Consider the following 16,249-nt stretch of genomic DNA (forward strand, 5'->3'; position numbering starts at 1 on the left):
TCCCCTTAAGGCAGGCATGGCCAAACTCGGCCCTCCAGATGTTTTGGGACTACAACTCCCATCATCCCTAGCTAACAGGACCAGTTGTCAGGGATGATGAGAATTGGAGTCCAAAAACTTCTGGAGGGCTGAGTTTGGCCATGCCTACAAACAGCTAAAAAGGGACGTGGGTGGCACTGTGAGTTAAACCACAGAGCCTAGGGCTTGCCGATCAGAAGGTCGGCGGTTCGAATCCCCGCGAGGGGGTGAGCTCCCGTTATTCGGTCTCTGCTGCTGCCAACCTAGCAGTTCGAAAGCACGTCAAAGTGCAAGTAGATAAATAGGTACCGCTCTGGCAGGAAGGTAAACGGTGTTTCCGTGTGCTGCTCTGGTTCGCCAGAAGAGGCTTAGTCATGCTGGCCACATGACCAGGAAGCTGTCTGCAGACAAACGCTGGCTCCCTCGGCCAGTAAAGCGAGATGAGCGCGCAACCCCGGAGTCGGTCACGACTGGACCTACTCAGGGGTCCCTTTACCTTTACAAGCAGCTAACAATCTCCTTTTCCCTTCCTCCCCCACAACAAACACTCTGAGAGGTGAGTGAGGCTGAGAGACTTCAGAGAAGTGTGACTAGCCCAAGGTCACCCAACAGCTGCATGTGGAGGAGCTGTGAATCGAACCCGGTTTACCAGATTACGAGTCCATTGCTCTTAACTACTACACCACACTGGCTCTCAGAGGAGAGAGAGGAGTTATTATTTTTTCCCCAATTTGTTATGGATCACTTCCCAATACTCTTTTACCCTTTTACAAGTCCAAGTCCCCTGGAAAATTCCTGGGGATGCCTGACGGAAGGTGACCTTTCAGAGACGGGGGCCACGGCGTCACCTAGCAGGAAGCTTACCAATCCACTCCACCGTGGGCTCTGGGCTCCCGGTAGCGATGCAGCGGAACTCGGCCGCTTGTCCTGGCTGGACGCTCAGCTGCGAGGGCTCAATGGTGGCCATGGGGTGGACCGCGGGTCCAGCTAAATTGGGGAGAGGAAAGTTTAAGGCGGCTCTGGGAAGCCGGGGTGGGAGTCCATGCCGGTGGCCATTTCAGAACAGGGATGGAGAAAGGCTCGTGTGCTGTGCCCTCAAGACCCCGCAGAATCAGGAAAGAAACCGAGCATGCACAAGCAAATGGATGTCACCCTAGACAAAAAGTATGCATGATGCTGATGACTGTAGCGCAGGGTGGTGGGTGGGTGTAGGAAACAGGAGTGTCAACAACCCATCACCCATGCCATCAAAACCCATGCAGAAGAGGAGGAGAAAGAGGTGGATAAGACTCCAGCGCGAGGGTATGAAACCGAAACCTTGCAGCGATGGACGATGGGGCATGCAAGTGGGGCCAAAACCGACTTACAGGGCCTGTGGCCTTCCACCACTTCTACAGGTCCGTAGAACATCTGGGTCTTAGACGGAGCTGCGGGCGAGGGAGAGGGACGTGAAAACCAGGCCCAGGGAGGATGAGGGCCTGGCCAATGGCAAGGACCCCCGGGCACCCAAGGGACTGTTTTCCAGAGCTGGAGATCCTTGCCCAGTGGATCAGCCCACTGCTAAGGAGATGGATTGTCCCTAGAGATGCACCATATTGTCCTGAATATAAGCCACACCTTTTTTCCCAAATTCTGACCGTGAAAAGTTAAAGTGCGGCTCAAATTCATGACCTTACAAAAACTGGCTTTTACGGTCACGCTGTATGATTTCCTTCTACACTTGCCATTTACTGGTGTGAATGCCTGTGGAATTTTAAGGGAGGTGCTTATATTTGGGTATTGTCTTTTTTTTCTCCTCCCCCCCCCCTTGAATTTTAAAGGTGCGGCTTATTTGTGGGTGCGGCTTATATGCGGGCCAATACGGTATGTTGGGGGCAGAACAAGGGACCCTCTGCATGCAAAGCAGCAGCTCTGCCACAGAGCTACTGCCTCACACTAAAACTAAAGAAAGCCTCTGGTCCCCATGGTACTGAGAAAGTCAGGAACAGGTTCTAAGTTAAGGTCCACCTAGCTCGGTATTGTCTACACTGGTTGGCAGCCGTTCTCCAAGTTTTCAGATGGGGATCCTTTCCCCCAGCCCTACCTGGAGACGCAGCCCAGGACGGAACGTGAGACCTTCTGCATGCCAAGCAGCTGCTCTAGAACTGAGCCGTAATCCCCACCCTTCAGACCCAGGACCGCAGGGAGCGGTCTTCTACAGAGCCCCTCCAGCTCAGTATCGTCTGCACTGACTGGCAGAGGCTCTCCTGGCTTCTGAGCAGGAGAAAGGGGGGTGAATGGACCTCTCTGATCCTGGCGCCTGAAACCCCAACTTCCGCTACCCCCAAGAAGCAACAGGTGAGAGCCATTTTTCGTGACATTTTGGCAGAGAGGAGCGTGCTCAGTTGCCGTGTGCCCAGGGCTACAAAAGCAGCCTGTGGCCAGGTGGGCAAGGGTTGGGTGTGGTGTGAAGCCACGATCCGGCTGTGCCTGCAGCCTCGGAGCACCTTGAGCATGCAGCCCCCTTTCTCCGTCCCTACCTTGCACGTAGAGAGTGGCAACCCCTTCGTCCATGTCGAACATGTTGGACCCTGTGCAGACGTAGATCCCGGCGTCCTCTGGTTGGACGTTGCGTATGGTGAGGATCCCGTTGAAGTCCATGGCCCGGCTGGGCAGCTTCCCATTGTTCTGGCGTGTCCATACCAGGGTGTAGGCAGGAGACTGGGAATGGGCAGCCAGGGGAGGAGAGAGTTGGGACTCCAAAGACAGGCAGCTTTTCAACAGGTAGTGTTACCTCTCTACCAGCCTCCTCCCCCCGCCCCCGGATTTTGACACCAAATTAAACGATGATAATGAAAATAATAGTGATGATGCCGATGATAAAAATAGTAACAATGCACATTTGTTTTTAATGTGCACTTTCATACAAGAATTTGTTTTTCAACATGCAACATGTATAGGGACATTTCTTTCAATGTGTTGAATGAAATTTGTATGTCGCTCGATTATAAGAAAACCTCTACAAGTGGTTTTTAAAAAATATGGAAGAAAATATTAGAACTCTCCATTGGAAACATAAACAAGTATGTAAGAATATTCAAGATATTTTTTAAAAAGGTAAAGGACCCCTGGATAACTAAGCCCAGTCGAAGGCGATTATGGGGTTGCGGAGCTCATATCACTTTCACGCTGAGGGAGCCGGCGTTTATCCACAGACAGTTTTCTGGGTCATGTGGCCAGCATGACTAAACCACTTCTGGTGCAACAGGACACCGCGACAGAAACCAGAGCGCATGAAAACACCATTTACCTTCCCGCTGCAGAGCTACCTATTTATCTACTTGCACCGGCGTGCTTTCGAACTGCTAGGCTGGCAGGAGCTGAGGCAGAGCAACAGGAGCTCACCCCGACGTGGGGATTCAAACTGCCGACATTCCTGATCGGCAAGCCCAAGAGGCTCAGTGGTTTAGACCAAAGTGCCAAATCAATGGTAGCTAATAAAAACTAAAACACACATAAAGTTTGACATGTCTGGAGAGGTTTGCCTGAACAACAATGCTTTTAGCAGGTGCCAAAAAGGGCACAGCAAAGGCATCTGCCTGATGTCAATAGGCAGGGAATTGCAAAGTGCTGTCACATTAAAAAGCTGATTTCTTGTTAGAATTCCTGCTCCATGATTGCAGTCATGGGTTTTTTGTCTATCACATGATGGTGTATGTTTTGACTCCACAGAGTGGGAAGTGATGGAGACAGGATGTTTGTGTTACTGTGTTCCGTGAAGTGGGACTATTGTCCTTTGTTCTTTTTCTCTTTGCTGTCTGATGCTAGAGAGAGAGAGGGAGCCATGTTGTAGTGCTCCGTGTGTGTTTATATGTATATAAAGTAGATTAGCCAAAATGCTGAGTTGCTGAGGTCTGTTACGGAAGCGGAGAAGACTCTGCAGATCCCTAAGTGTGCCAATGTCTGTTGGCATCGGTCGCTGTGATGTTCGGGCAGAAGAAAGATTTTTAAGCTCCCGAACGAACGGCCAGGAGGGAGAACACATGCCAGTCGGGCATGTGTCTCTACCAGGGTCCTACTTGAGTGTAGGACGAGCGCCTGACAATTCTTACAAGTGCGGAATGAGGATTGTGTGGTTGAATGCAACCTTTAACTTTTGCAGAGGGGGGAGGGGTGGGGGCTCTTGACATCCACCCCACTCCCCTGAACTAAGGCCTGGAGTTCAAATCCTCCCATTTGGCCTCAAAGTTCACTGGGGGCCTGTCGCTGCCTCCCAGGCGAACCTACATTTCAGGGTTGTTGTGGGGGATTACATGAGGAAGGGTGAGATCCACGTATGCCACCTGGAGCTCTTTGAAGCAAAAGGTGGGATGTACAGGAACGCAAGCAAGCAAATGAGCACACAAAGGCCAAAGGGGCTCACCTTGCTTTTGGCTGTGCAGACAAAGGTGACGTCTCCCCCTGGCTTCACACTCTGCACCTTCTGCTCCTCCACGGTCACTGTGATGGGCTTGCTGGGGCCTTCTGCAGAAGCAGAGAGAGATGCACAAAAGACTCCCTTGTGGCCTTCTCCTTGCCAAGATCCATGCCCTCCCTTGAATGCTGTCCCACTTCTTCTCCCCAGTCCCGTTTCTGGAATCCTCTCCCCAAGGAAATGTGCCAGGTGCCATTGCTGGCACCTTGCCTACCGTGGTGCCTCGCAAGACGAAAAGAATCCGTTCCGCGATTCTCTTCGTCTAGCGTTTTTTTTGTCTTGCGAAGCAAGCCCATTGACGGCTTAGCGGATTAGCGCTATTAGCGGCTTAGCGGCTTTTAGCGGCTTATCGGCTTAGCGGATCAGCTGATAAGCGGCTTAGCGGCTTAGAAAAAGGGGGGAAGGGGGGGAAAAACGCAGGAACTCGCAAGACATTTTCGTCTTGCGAAGCAAGCCCATAGGGAAATTTGTTTTGCGAAGCGCCTCCAAAACGGAAAACCCTTTCGTCTAGCGGGTTTTCCGTCTTGCGAGGCGTTCGTCTTGCGGGGCACCACTGTATTTTCCCCAGCCTTTGGCAGCAAAGGGAGCCTCAGACGTGGTCTGTTTAGTGGGGTGGGAGGGGAGGAGTTATGCTAAATAGCAGAGAGCCCTCTCGACTCCTGCAGCTCCCATCAATCGGCACGCACCCCTTCCTGCCCCGATCTCGAGCTCTGAACCTCTACAAGCTCCTTCCTAGCAAGAAGGTGTGTCTCACCTGTGACGACCACCTCAGCACGGCTGGCATTGCTGAACTGCAGGTTCCGGCATGTGCAGATGTAGACACCGGCTTCGGAGGACTGGATGTTGGGGAAGTGGAGCTCCAGTCCTGGGGAGGAAATCAAGGGAGATGGAGACGAGCTGGAAGGTTTCCCAGGGGTCATCTAGTTCAATCCCCCTGCAGGCCCTTCTTTTTTCCTATTATTATTCAAAGTAATAATCATATCTGAAGGCTATTAAAGTTTTTAATGTTTGATGACTTATCATGTTTTTAATATTCTGTTGTGAGCAGCCCAGAGTGGCTAGGCTTATTATTATTATTATTATTATTATTATTATTATTATTATACATAAATAAGAATAAAAATGTGTACCCCACCACTGAGATCGTTCCATTGTAACTATCCAACCTCCCAAAATTTCAACACCTCTTGCAATGGTTTGACCCCTTTCTGTTTTAACAATACAAATTCTACAAACATATCTTCCACATCTCATCAAAATCGTTTCTCCTGCATATTCCCCCTCTTACCTTAATGGCACATGTCAATTTATCATTCATAGCTATATCCCACACCTCTTTATACCATCCTTCCTTTTTATATTCTGCTTGCCCCTTCCACTTCCTAGCTATCATAATGCGTGCAGCTGTCAATAAATTTGTGAGCAAGTCCTTCATAGCCTGTGAACCTTCCACCCCATCGGAAATGGATAATAATGCTACCTCTGGACTTTCAGTCAGCTTTAACCCAGTGATGTCTGTTATCTCCTTAAACACCCTTTCCCGGAAAAATTGTACATAATTTACAGAAGGCTGTCTTTGGGAGGGAGTCTGTGCGTAAGTGTTACGGTGGGTAAGGAGGGGACACACATACAATTCTCCACTGAGGCAGCGTATGAATGAAGGTAGCCATCTTCCTTTTAAGCAAGACCGAGCGGCTCAGAATTTATTCATTTACCAAGCCAGGAGAAAGTTTCCACCCTCCCCCTGAAACCCTGCTGGTAACTGTCAGGTTGCTGCCAGCGACTCCCGGCTGGTTGCCCAGGAACGTACAAAGACGAGGGAATGTTTCTTGTCGTCCACTTTTTATTCCGTATCTACAGAGAGAGGCTATAGAACCTAGCCTCTTGGATAATGGTGTTGTCCCAAGTGAATCTCCACCTCCCATCTCTCCCACTTCCTCATTCGTCACTTCTATGGGTGCTGCTACGTGACCTCTGCCTTTGAGCTCTTTGCTCCCCTACTTTCAAGGCTCGCCGGGTTCTGGGAGGGGAAGTCTGGAATGTTTTCTAAAGACACTGTGTCCATCAGCTGTCGCCCCCCTGGCGCTTCCTCTTCCACCTCCTCCTCTCACATTATTTCCCAACTTTTTGCCTCATCTGCCTCTGAGTGGCAACCTCCCTCAAACTCCTGTTGTGAATCTAAACTGTTGTCCTCTTCCTCCTCCCTCAAACAGTCAAGCTGGGGAGGCTGTCTCAACCATTCCTCCTCTGCCCAGTCCCTGACAGTAACCCACCTTGCTGCCTGCGCTGGGTGGTGCTGGGCACCGGACGCCCATCTTCGCGGGACCAGTAGAAATAATGTGGTGGAGCCCCGCTGACGTGGCAACGCAGGGTCACCTCGCTGCCTTGCGAGACGGCGGTCCGCGGAGGGTGGACTTGCACGACGAGGCCTGGCTGGTCTGGAGTACCTGCGGAGTTGAGAAGGGTTCAGATTAGGACAGCCAAAATGATGGAAGGGATGGGGCTGTTAGAATTCCTGCTCCATGATTGCAGTCATGGGATTGTCTTTCACATGACGGTACATGTTTTGACTCCACAGAGTGGGAAGTGACGGAGACAGGATGTTTGTGTTACTGTGTTCCGTGAAGTGGGACTATTGTCCTTTGTTCTTTTTCTCTTTGCTGTCTGATGCTAGAGAGAGAGGGGGAACCATGTTGCAGTGCTCCATGTGTGTTTATATGTAAATAAAGTAGATTAGCCAAAATGCTGAGGTCTGTCACACATGATGCGCAAACTCTGCGGATCCCTAAGTGTGTCGATGTCTGTTGGCATCGGTCGCTGTGATGTTCGGGCAGAAGAAAGCTTATGACGCTCACGAATGAATGACCAGGAGGGAGGGAACATGCCAGTGGGGCATGTGTCCCTGCCAGGGTCCTACTCAAGTGTAGGCTGAACTCCTGATAGGGGCAACCGCTCTAGGAAGAAAGGTTTAGGGATAGAATGGTATGCAGAGATGCATGCCCAAGAGGAAGCGGAGAAAGAAAAGATTTTTCCCAAAAGAAAAACTGTAATTCTAATTCTTTGGGGAATTATAGGGACAGAAACATAAAGAGAAAGAAGGTTCTTTCGATCATATGTGGTGGTCTTGTAGTAAGGTTAAAGCTTACTGGGAAATGATATATAATGAAAAGGATGTTTAAAATAACCTTTTGTTTTAAAAACCCCAGCTTTTCTATTGGGAATTATAGGGACAGAACCACATAAAATTTATAGAAACTTATTCATGTATACTACTACTGTACAGCGGCAAGAATGTTACTGGACCAAAAATTGAAAGAAGAAGTAGTCCCAGCAAAGGAAGAATGGATACAAAAACTTATGGCATATGCAGAAATGGCAAAACTTACTGGAAAAATAAGAAATCAAGATAACAAACTTTTTATAAAATAATGGAAATGGTTTATGGAATATTTACAGATAAATTGTAAACAGATAAGAACACTGGCAGGATTATTGTAATAACCTGAAGTTTTGTAAGAGTATATATTTAAAGTAGATGAATAAATGAGCAAATTGAGTTAATTTGGATATGCAGAAGGTATTAAAAATAAATTTAAGGAACTGCAGAAGGAGGGGGAAGGAAGTCAAGTTTTAAAATGCTGAAATGATTGTAAAATTAGTGAAATGTATAAACCTGAAAAGCATAAACATTTTTTTAAAAAAAAGAGAAAGAAAAAGTTCCCCACCCCACCCCTCTCTCTCAGAACACAAGAACTTGAGTTGAGCCAAAAAGGTAAAATAAGAAGATATGATGCTACGTAATGTGATTACAGCGGACGCTCGGGTTGCGAACGTGATCCGTGCGGGATGCACATTCGCAACCTGCAGCGGCACGTCTGCACACGCACGGGTTGTGATTCGGCGCTTCTGCGCATGTGAAAAGTGTGATTTAGCGCTTCTGCGCATGCGTGATCGCCAACACCCAGAAGTAACCTGTTCCGGTACTTCTGGGTTTCGGCGGGTCCGTAGCCCGAAAAAACACAACCTGAAGCATCTGTAACCAAGGTATGACTGTATATATAAAACTAATAAAAATTATTATTAAAAAAACAAACAGAACACAAGAAGTTGCAGACATCTGACAAAGCTGAGTTTTGGAAGGCTCGAGGAGGATAGAGGGAAGTCCTTCCTCCTACACTGCAGAGTTAAACTACGGAACTTGCCTACACAGGAAGCAGGGAGGACCGCCAGCTTAGATGACTCTAAAAGAGCATGGGGCAAATTCATGGAGAAAAAGGTTACCAATGGCTATGAACCATGATGGCTACCCACGGTTGGAGGAAGCAATGCTTCCGACTCTTGGCTGCTCGAAACTGCAGTGCAGAATCAAAGGATGATGGAATCGGAGCGCTGGAAGGGGTCCTGAGGGTCATCTAGTCCAACCCCCTGCAGTGCAGGAATCTCAGCTAAAGCATCCCTGCCTGTGGGTTTCTCTCTCTCTCTCTTTTTTAAAAAAAATAATATTTATTAAGGTTTTAAAGGTTACAAAAAGAAAAAGAAAACACACCAAGTTAAACACAAACTTGTAAAAAACAGAAAAATAGAAAAATAGAAACAATTTAAAAAAAACAAAAAAACCCCACAACAAACCTTCCCATAACTTATCTTTCATTTGCTTGTTTCCTTGACCTCCTCACACCTCCTTTTTTTGTATTCTAGTTCGGTTAGCTATTTCAACAAATCCTTTCCATCCTTCCCAATTTTTATCCTATAATTTATCTTAATATAATGTAACTTTACCTTTCCTCCTTTCATCCATTAACAGTCTATTTTTACTTAGTCCTTTATAATATTTCTGCTAAAGCCACATAACTTCATTCCAGCCTCCTTCTAACATTCCTTAATTTTACAATGTTTCTGTAAATAAACTTTAAATTTCTTCCAATCTTCTTCCACCGACTCTTCTCCCTGGTCTCGGATTCTGCCAGTCTTTTCCACCGTTCCATGTAGTCCATCACCTTCATCTGCCATTCTTCCCGGGTGGGTAGATCTTGTGTCTTCCAGTACTTTGCAATAAGTATTCTTGCTGCTGTTGTAGCATACATAAAGAAAGTTCTATCCTTCTTTGGCACCAATTGGCCGACCATGCCCTGCCTGTGGTTGGCCTGCCTGTGGGTTTCTCTCAAGCTTCTGGTTGGCCATTATGAGAGCAGGATACTGGGCCATATGTGCTACTGGCCTGACCCGGTGGGCTCTTCTATCTATACACAGCAACCCTTCACTGCTGGCAGTGTGTCTGTGTGTGTGTGTGTGTGTGTGTGTGTGTGTGTGCGTATTAAGGCAGAGGCCAGCTGGTGAACTTCATACTCACCCAGGGACACACACTTCTGCCCACGGAGATTGGGGTTTCCTGTGTAACCTGGAGCACACCTGAGAAGGGAGCAAGAGAGAGAGAGACAGGTGAGAGTCACACCTCTGGGAAAGAGACCAGTCAGCGGCCCTAACAGCCCTAACTGCTGTGATAGAAAATTTTATGGTCTTAGATATATGGTAATGTTCATAACCGCACGTACATAGATCAGCACAGGAAGGCCAACCTGGAACCAATTTGATTCCTAAACTGAGCAAATGTTTTCTCTGCAAGGTCAAACTGGAAAAGCCTCCCCATTGTCTTTTCCTTCACAAATCCTGTCTTAAGGGTATGTCTCTGTTTGAATAGGGTGAGCCTGTGACATGGCCCAGGAACTAAGTATTTATCACTACAAAAGAATGGCCAGGCTACCCAGGAAATCCAATCAAGTATCCTGCCAGACAGGAGATAAACAACAACAAGAGAAAAACAACATTCAAATGTTATATTTTAGACCGCCTTTTTTGTGATGTATGCATGATGTTTCTGGGGGTGGTCTTGATCTACAGGGTGGCAAATTCAAAAGTCTTTATAAGGCCTTGCACACCATTTTTCTGGGTTCCTCCTCTCTCCTGCGGGTGAGGGGAGCACCCTGTTGCAACAGATCAATAAAGATCAAGCTTACTAGCTGCTTTGCTTCTCAATTTTCTCTGGTTGGCCTCTGTTATTTTCTCCTACCAATAGGGAACCTATGTAAGGGCTCTATATGGGCTCTTGGATACCCCATAAGGGAAAAGGGCATATTTTTGTTTACAACACAGCGGTGACAGAAGAGTTATTGAGAGTTAGGTTTGGAAAAACGCCCTGGGAAGGCTGCAAAGTCTCCGGAGCATTCCCCAGTGGCCCTCTCTAGCTGTAAATCTTCTTCAGTCCAGAGCAGCCAGTAATAAGCGACCCTTCTCTCCTGAAAAGAGCATGGCAGCCTTCTGGTATATCATAGCAGAAGACTCAATCGTAGTTCTAAAACTGTGGGATGTGAAACACAAGAGCAGTCAAGTACAACATTCCTAGAGTGAACATGTTTACACATGGGGAGGAATGTTTGCCCAGCCAGCAGGTAAACTTCCTGTTTCCTTCTGGGCTGGGACAGACTCCCTTTGCATGTGACTAGAGGTGGGTGTGGCCTCACCTGTGCAGGTAATGACAAAAGCACAGGGCAGGGCAGCCATCTCTCTCTTTTTGACTACATGCACTGAAGAAGCAACATCTGCTTAGCCAAAGATGCCCTCTTGGCCAAGAGAGGACAAAGGGACTGTCTTCTTATGAGATAGTTTCTAGGTAAAGGTAAAGGTAAAGGTACCCCTGCCCGTACGGGCCAGTCTTGACAGACTCTGGGGTTGTGCGCCCATCTCACTCAAGAGGCCAGGGGCCAGCGCTGTCCGGAGACACTTCCGGGTCACGTGGCCAGCGTGACATCGCTGCTCTGGCGAGCCAGAGCCGCACATGGAAACGCCGTTTACCTTCCCGCTGGTAAGCGGTCCCTATTTATCTACTTGCACCCGGAGGTGCTTTCGAACTGCTAGGTTGGCAGGCGCTGGGACCGAGCAGCGGGAGCGCACCCCGCCGCAGGGATTCGAACCGCCGACCTTTCGATCGGCAAGCCCTAGGCGCTGAGGCTTTAACCCACAGCGCCACCTGCGTCCCAGTTTCTAGGTAAATGTTACTTTTCTAAGCTAAGTCTGCCTTCTGGGATCCTATTGTGAACAGAATGATATGTGAGTAAACTCTTTTTATACTTTTGTAGAAGACTGTGTCATGTCTTATCTTTTATGAGGGAACAAGGGGGAAATACCAGAACAGTTATTATAGAGGCTTTAGCGAGCCTGAGGAAACGCATCCGCTGCAAGTTTAAAAAGGGGAATGTTACTCTGCTAAATTGTGAACTTGTTAACACAAGTTGGAAAGGCTATTATCAGACAATATATCCTCTCCTGCATCCCTGAACATTCCCACAAAAACTACTTTATTTGCAGTCTTATATACAGAGACTCCACCAGTACGTCTGTGCTCTCTGAACACCAGTACAGAACCTCGACACACATAGAAGCGAAACCAACTTCCAATAGTACTCAGAAGGAAGAGATAATACAGACTTTCTTTCTCACGCTCTCTCAGACACTCACATGATGTATACAAATCATAGTACCACTCACTGTAGCAGCTCGGATAGATAAAAATCCTAACATTAGGGCAGATCCACAACCAAAAGGGCTACTGAGCTACATCCCTGCCCGTCCGCCGGCCAGTTGGATACTCACTGCTCACAGTATTGGCCGGTGTAGCCCGGCTCACAGGCTGTGCAGCGGTAGCCTCCACCCCCCAGGCTCTCACACGTCCTTGAGAACCTGAAAAAATTAATAAAGTAAGTAAGAAGAGTCAGGAGGTTTAAAGGATATCAGAAGAGTCCATCTAACCCGGCCAAGCAGATGCCCCTCAGCAGGGAAGCCCCTGTTATAAGAATTTTAAGGTCCCAAATATAAATATTCATAAATGCACACATATCTAAATATATGAACCACGTGTCTCAAATAGTACGAGAGGGCAATCCTGAAGCCATTTTGACTCTCCCAATGACCTCAAATATTCCTCTGTAGTAACAGAGGCAAATGGGGAAAGCCTTCCCACTGTCTTTTTGCTTGTAAATCCTGTCTTAAGGGCGTATTTGTGTACGAATAGGGCAAACTTCTGACCTGGATTCAGGAACTAAACTATTAACAATCACAAAGTAATGGCCAGGTTGCCCAGGTAAAGCAATCAGGGACCACTGTCAGGTATCCAGGCAAACAGGATTTCTGCTGAAGACTGCCTCCTTCTGTGATGTATGTTATGTTTTCTGGGGGGTGGTCTCTGGCTATAGGGTAGGCAATTTCAAAAGTTTTCGAAATTGCTTTTGATGCCAAAATAAACTTTATCTGTCCACAGCGCCACTCTCCCATGGGTGGATCCATCACTGGCAGAATCCGTGGGTGGGCGGTCCTTAAACCTTCCCCAGCAGACGCCCAGTCTGCGCCTCCCCTCTCTGCATGAAACCTTACTGCGCAAGGAGGGTGTGGGTAACGGTGGACCTCTCCCCTCTCCGCTTTGCCCAGGCAAGGTGTCCTGGCACCGCACCGCCTCCTCCGAGCCCTGAAGCTCCTCTCCACTGGAGGTGTGGTTACTCTCCTCCGCTGAGGAGGAGCTGCTTCCCACGATCTTTGGGGGCTCTCTGTAATCCATCCGGCTTCTCCCCTCTCCCCCCTGAGCCGATGGCAGTTCCCTGACAGTCTATATAAGCACCCTGGGTCCCTCCTACCTCCTGCATGTGGTGAGTGGGGAGCCTGTTGCAACAGTTGGATAAAGATCAGACTTACTAGCTGCTTAGCTTCTCAACATTCTCTCGTGGGCCTCTGTTATTTTCTCCTACTGATAGGGAACCAACTTAAGGGCTCTGGAATAGCCCATAAGGGAAAGAGAGCAGGTTTTCTTATAACACCCCCCAGCAGGAGCCAAGCAGTAATGTTCTCCCCATTTGAGATTTCCAGGGACTGGAATTTGAAGGTAGACTGCCCTTGGATAGGGAGAGACCATCTATCTAGGTGCCCCCATGGGAAGAGAAAATAAGAGAAAAGCCCTGTTGAATCAGACCCATCTTAGTCCAGCATCCTGTTCTCACGGGGGCCAACCAGTTGCCTCAATGGGAAGCCCAAAAAACAGAGCACAGTCTTTGTGGCTACTAACCTTTGATAGCTTTTTGGGGGTATATATTTTTTTTTTCAATTTTCAATTTTACAATTCAAAGTACTCATTTTTACATCCTTGAAATATCCACGACTTCCTTTCTTCTCTCTCCATGCTTCATTTTACATATCATAAATCCCTGCATATTTTACAGAAACTGCACCATTCTGAATGCCATTATTGCATCCATTACAACTTATTTACACTGTTGAATTTATCTTAATGCTGTCAGCGTTTTCAGGTGTCCACAGTTATTTCCCATATATTCAATAAACACTTTCCAATCTCCTCTAAACGTATGTTTTTCTCGTTCTCTTATTCTATATGTCAGGTCCGCAAGCTGCGCATATTCCGTCAGCTTAAGTTGCCATCCTTCTTTGGCTGGGACCTCGCTCATTTTCCATTTTGGGGCTAACAAAACCCGGACCACTGTAGTGGCATACATACCGTAATTTTCGCTCCAAAACACGCACTTTTTTGCTCCTAGAAAGTAAGGGGAAATGCCTGTGCGTGTTACGGAGCGAATGCACTTGACCGGAGCCATGGCTGCCGTCAGTCAAGCAAAGCGGGAGCCGCTTGCAGGGCTCTGCACGGCTCTAGCTTTGCTTGCTTTACAGCCAGGAGGAGGGGGAGGAGACGAGGAGGAGGGAGGGAAGGAGAGCCATGGCAGCAAAGCGGGCAGCAGCCGCTTACACGTGAGGAGGGACAGACGGGAGCCATAGCGAGCCGGAAAAAGCGTCGCGTAGCCAGCAACAGCTGCTGCAGCCTCAGCTAGCAAAGGTCCGTGCGCTCTCTAAACGGAGCAATGAGGCTGCAGAGGGACGGCAGGGCACAGGAGGGCTCTGAGCCACGAGCGCAGTGAAAACCAGTAAAAAAGATTTTTAAAAGGCTGCTGGGGACAGGAGGGGACGGGATGAGGGAGAGGGGGAAATTACGATTCTCCCAGCGTCTCAGGTGATCCGCTGAGCAGGACTTGGGCCATTAGCTGTGTAAAGCAGCAAAGAGGGAGAGAAGGAGCAAAGCGGGAGAGGAAAGGAGCTGCTTACACGGCTGTAAGTGGCTGCTGTCCGGTTGGCTCCTTTAAAGCAACAGTGCTCTTTCCCTCCCCCCTCCCCGCTCAGCTCGCCGAAAAGCTCCTTCTCCACACACCCCACACGAGCTCCTTCTCCCCTTAAACCCCTCTCCTGCATCATTAGCAGCATCCTTCTCCACACACCCCACACGTGTTCCTTCTCTCCATAGACCCCTCACCTGCATTATTAGCCGCATCCTTCTCCACACACCCCACGCGTGTTCCTTCTCCCCTTAAACCCCTCGCCTGCATTATTAGCCGCATCCTTCTCCACACACCCCATGCGTGTTCTTTCTCTCCATAGACCCCTCACCTGCATTATTAGCCGCATCCTTCTCCACACACCCCATGTGTGTTCCTTCTCCCCTTAAACCCCTCGCCTCCATTATTAGCCGCATCCTTCTCCACACACCCCACGCGTGTTCCTTCTCCCCTTAAACCCCTCACCTGCATTATTAGCCGCATCCTTCTCCACACACCCCACGCGTGCTCCTTGTCCCTTGAATGCTTTTCCTTCCCTCCCCACTTAAAACATGGTTACAAAGCACGGATCCACATGGATCCTCAGGATTTTTGCACTGGGTCACCCCAAGTTCACCATCAGATCACATAGCATATCCATGGCTACAGCCTGCACCAAAACACACACACGCACCCACTGTTTCACAGGGCTGCAATGGCGCAAAAATGGGGTACAAAGCATGGATCCACATGGATCCTCAGGATTTTTGCATTGGGCTCCCCAAACTCACCGTCAGATCACATCTGTGGCCACAGCATGAACCACAAAAATCATACATCTACTGTTTCGTTTAGAATATTTTTTTCTTGTTTTCCTCTTCTAAAAACTACGTGCGTGTTATGGTCAGGTGCGTGTTATAGAGCGAAAAATACGATAAATAACCCTTTTTTGACACCTGGGAATGTCAGTCTGAATTATCTCCAACAGAAAGGACTCTAGGTTTTTTTGGGGAAAGTCCTTTTAAACATTTTTTCCAATTCATTATGGACCCCTTCCCAATACTCTGTTGTAACCCTTGATCGCTTTATCCACCCGGAGTGGCTAGCTAAAGAAGATTTGCTCCCCCTGCCCACAAATCCACATCCACTGCCAGCCCATCCTGAAACCCAGTCTAACCCCATCTACTCAGCCTCTCTCTCTCTCTCAATGAGCCAAAATCATACTGGTTTTCCGGATCCGTCAGCGGACAGGCGCAGGGCTGGCAGTCCTCTGGGGTGCCAGCAGTAGCGTCTCCGTAGAATCCGGGTGCACACTTCTCACAGAACTCCCCAGCAGCATGATGAAGGCAGCTCTGGGAAGGGCAAATCATTTGATGTGTCAACACGAATAGAAGTTATTAAAACTACTTGAAGAAACATGGTTCCAACAATAACACTTGGCTGTGTTTAGACTAATCTCGCAGACAGAGGTATCCCAAGATGGAGACAAATAATTAAATACAGATCAAAGATAGAAATGGCTGTATTGAAACAGCAAAGAGTAGACGGAAGTCAACAAACCAACAAATTAAAAGAGAGAGTCAACCCAGTACGAGGGACTTTGTGAGCAAAACACCCTGATACTGGTTTGAATGAACTA

General features: G+C 48.2%; 1 protein-coding gene and 1 long non-coding RNA gene across 16 annotated transcripts in view; one reads left to right on the forward strand and one right to left on the reverse strand.

Annotated features, from left to right (window-relative positions):
• The window catches only part of HSPG2 (heparan sulfate proteoglycan 2), a 240,738-nt gene that overhangs the window by 67,608 nt on the left and 156,881 nt on the right, over positions 1–16,249 (reverse strand). For 13 of the 15 annotated variants that reach the window (XM_079986616.1, XM_079986614.1, XM_079986613.1 and 10 more), the window contains 9 exons: positions 15,835–15,962; positions 12,119–12,205; positions 9,822–9,880; positions 6,745–6,918; positions 5,226–5,336; positions 4,421–4,521; positions 2,538–2,718; positions 1,386–1,445; positions 883–1,005 (listed from right to left, as the gene is read on the reverse strand). In XM_079986616.1, coding sequence (XP_079842742.1) covers positions 883–1,005; positions 1,386–1,445; positions 2,538–2,718; positions 4,421–4,521; positions 5,226–5,336; positions 6,745–6,918; positions 9,822–9,880; positions 12,119–12,205; positions 15,835–15,962 — 1,024 coding nt within the window. The remainder of the gene's footprint in view (positions 1–882; positions 1,006–1,385; positions 1,446–2,537; positions 2,719–4,420; positions 4,522–5,225; positions 5,337–6,744; positions 6,919–9,821; positions 9,881–12,118; positions 12,206–15,834; positions 15,963–16,249) is intronic. The other 2 variants (XM_079986618.1, XM_079986625.1) reach the window with 1 other exon arrangement.
• LOC307222276 overlaps positions 9,990–16,249 on the forward strand; it is a 47,699-nt gene continuing 41,439 nt past the window's right edge. The window contains exon 1 of the long non-coding RNA XR_013841711.1: positions 9,990–10,094. This is a non-coding gene — a long non-coding RNA (uncharacterized lncRNA). The remainder of the gene's footprint in view (positions 10,095–16,249) is intronic.

Source organism: Podarcis cretensis, assembly GCF_951804945.1.
Source record: "Podarcis cretensis genome assembly, chromosome: 8".
Classification (NCBI taxonomy): domain Eukaryota; kingdom Metazoa; phylum Chordata; class Lepidosauria; order Squamata; family Lacertidae; genus Podarcis; species Podarcis cretensis.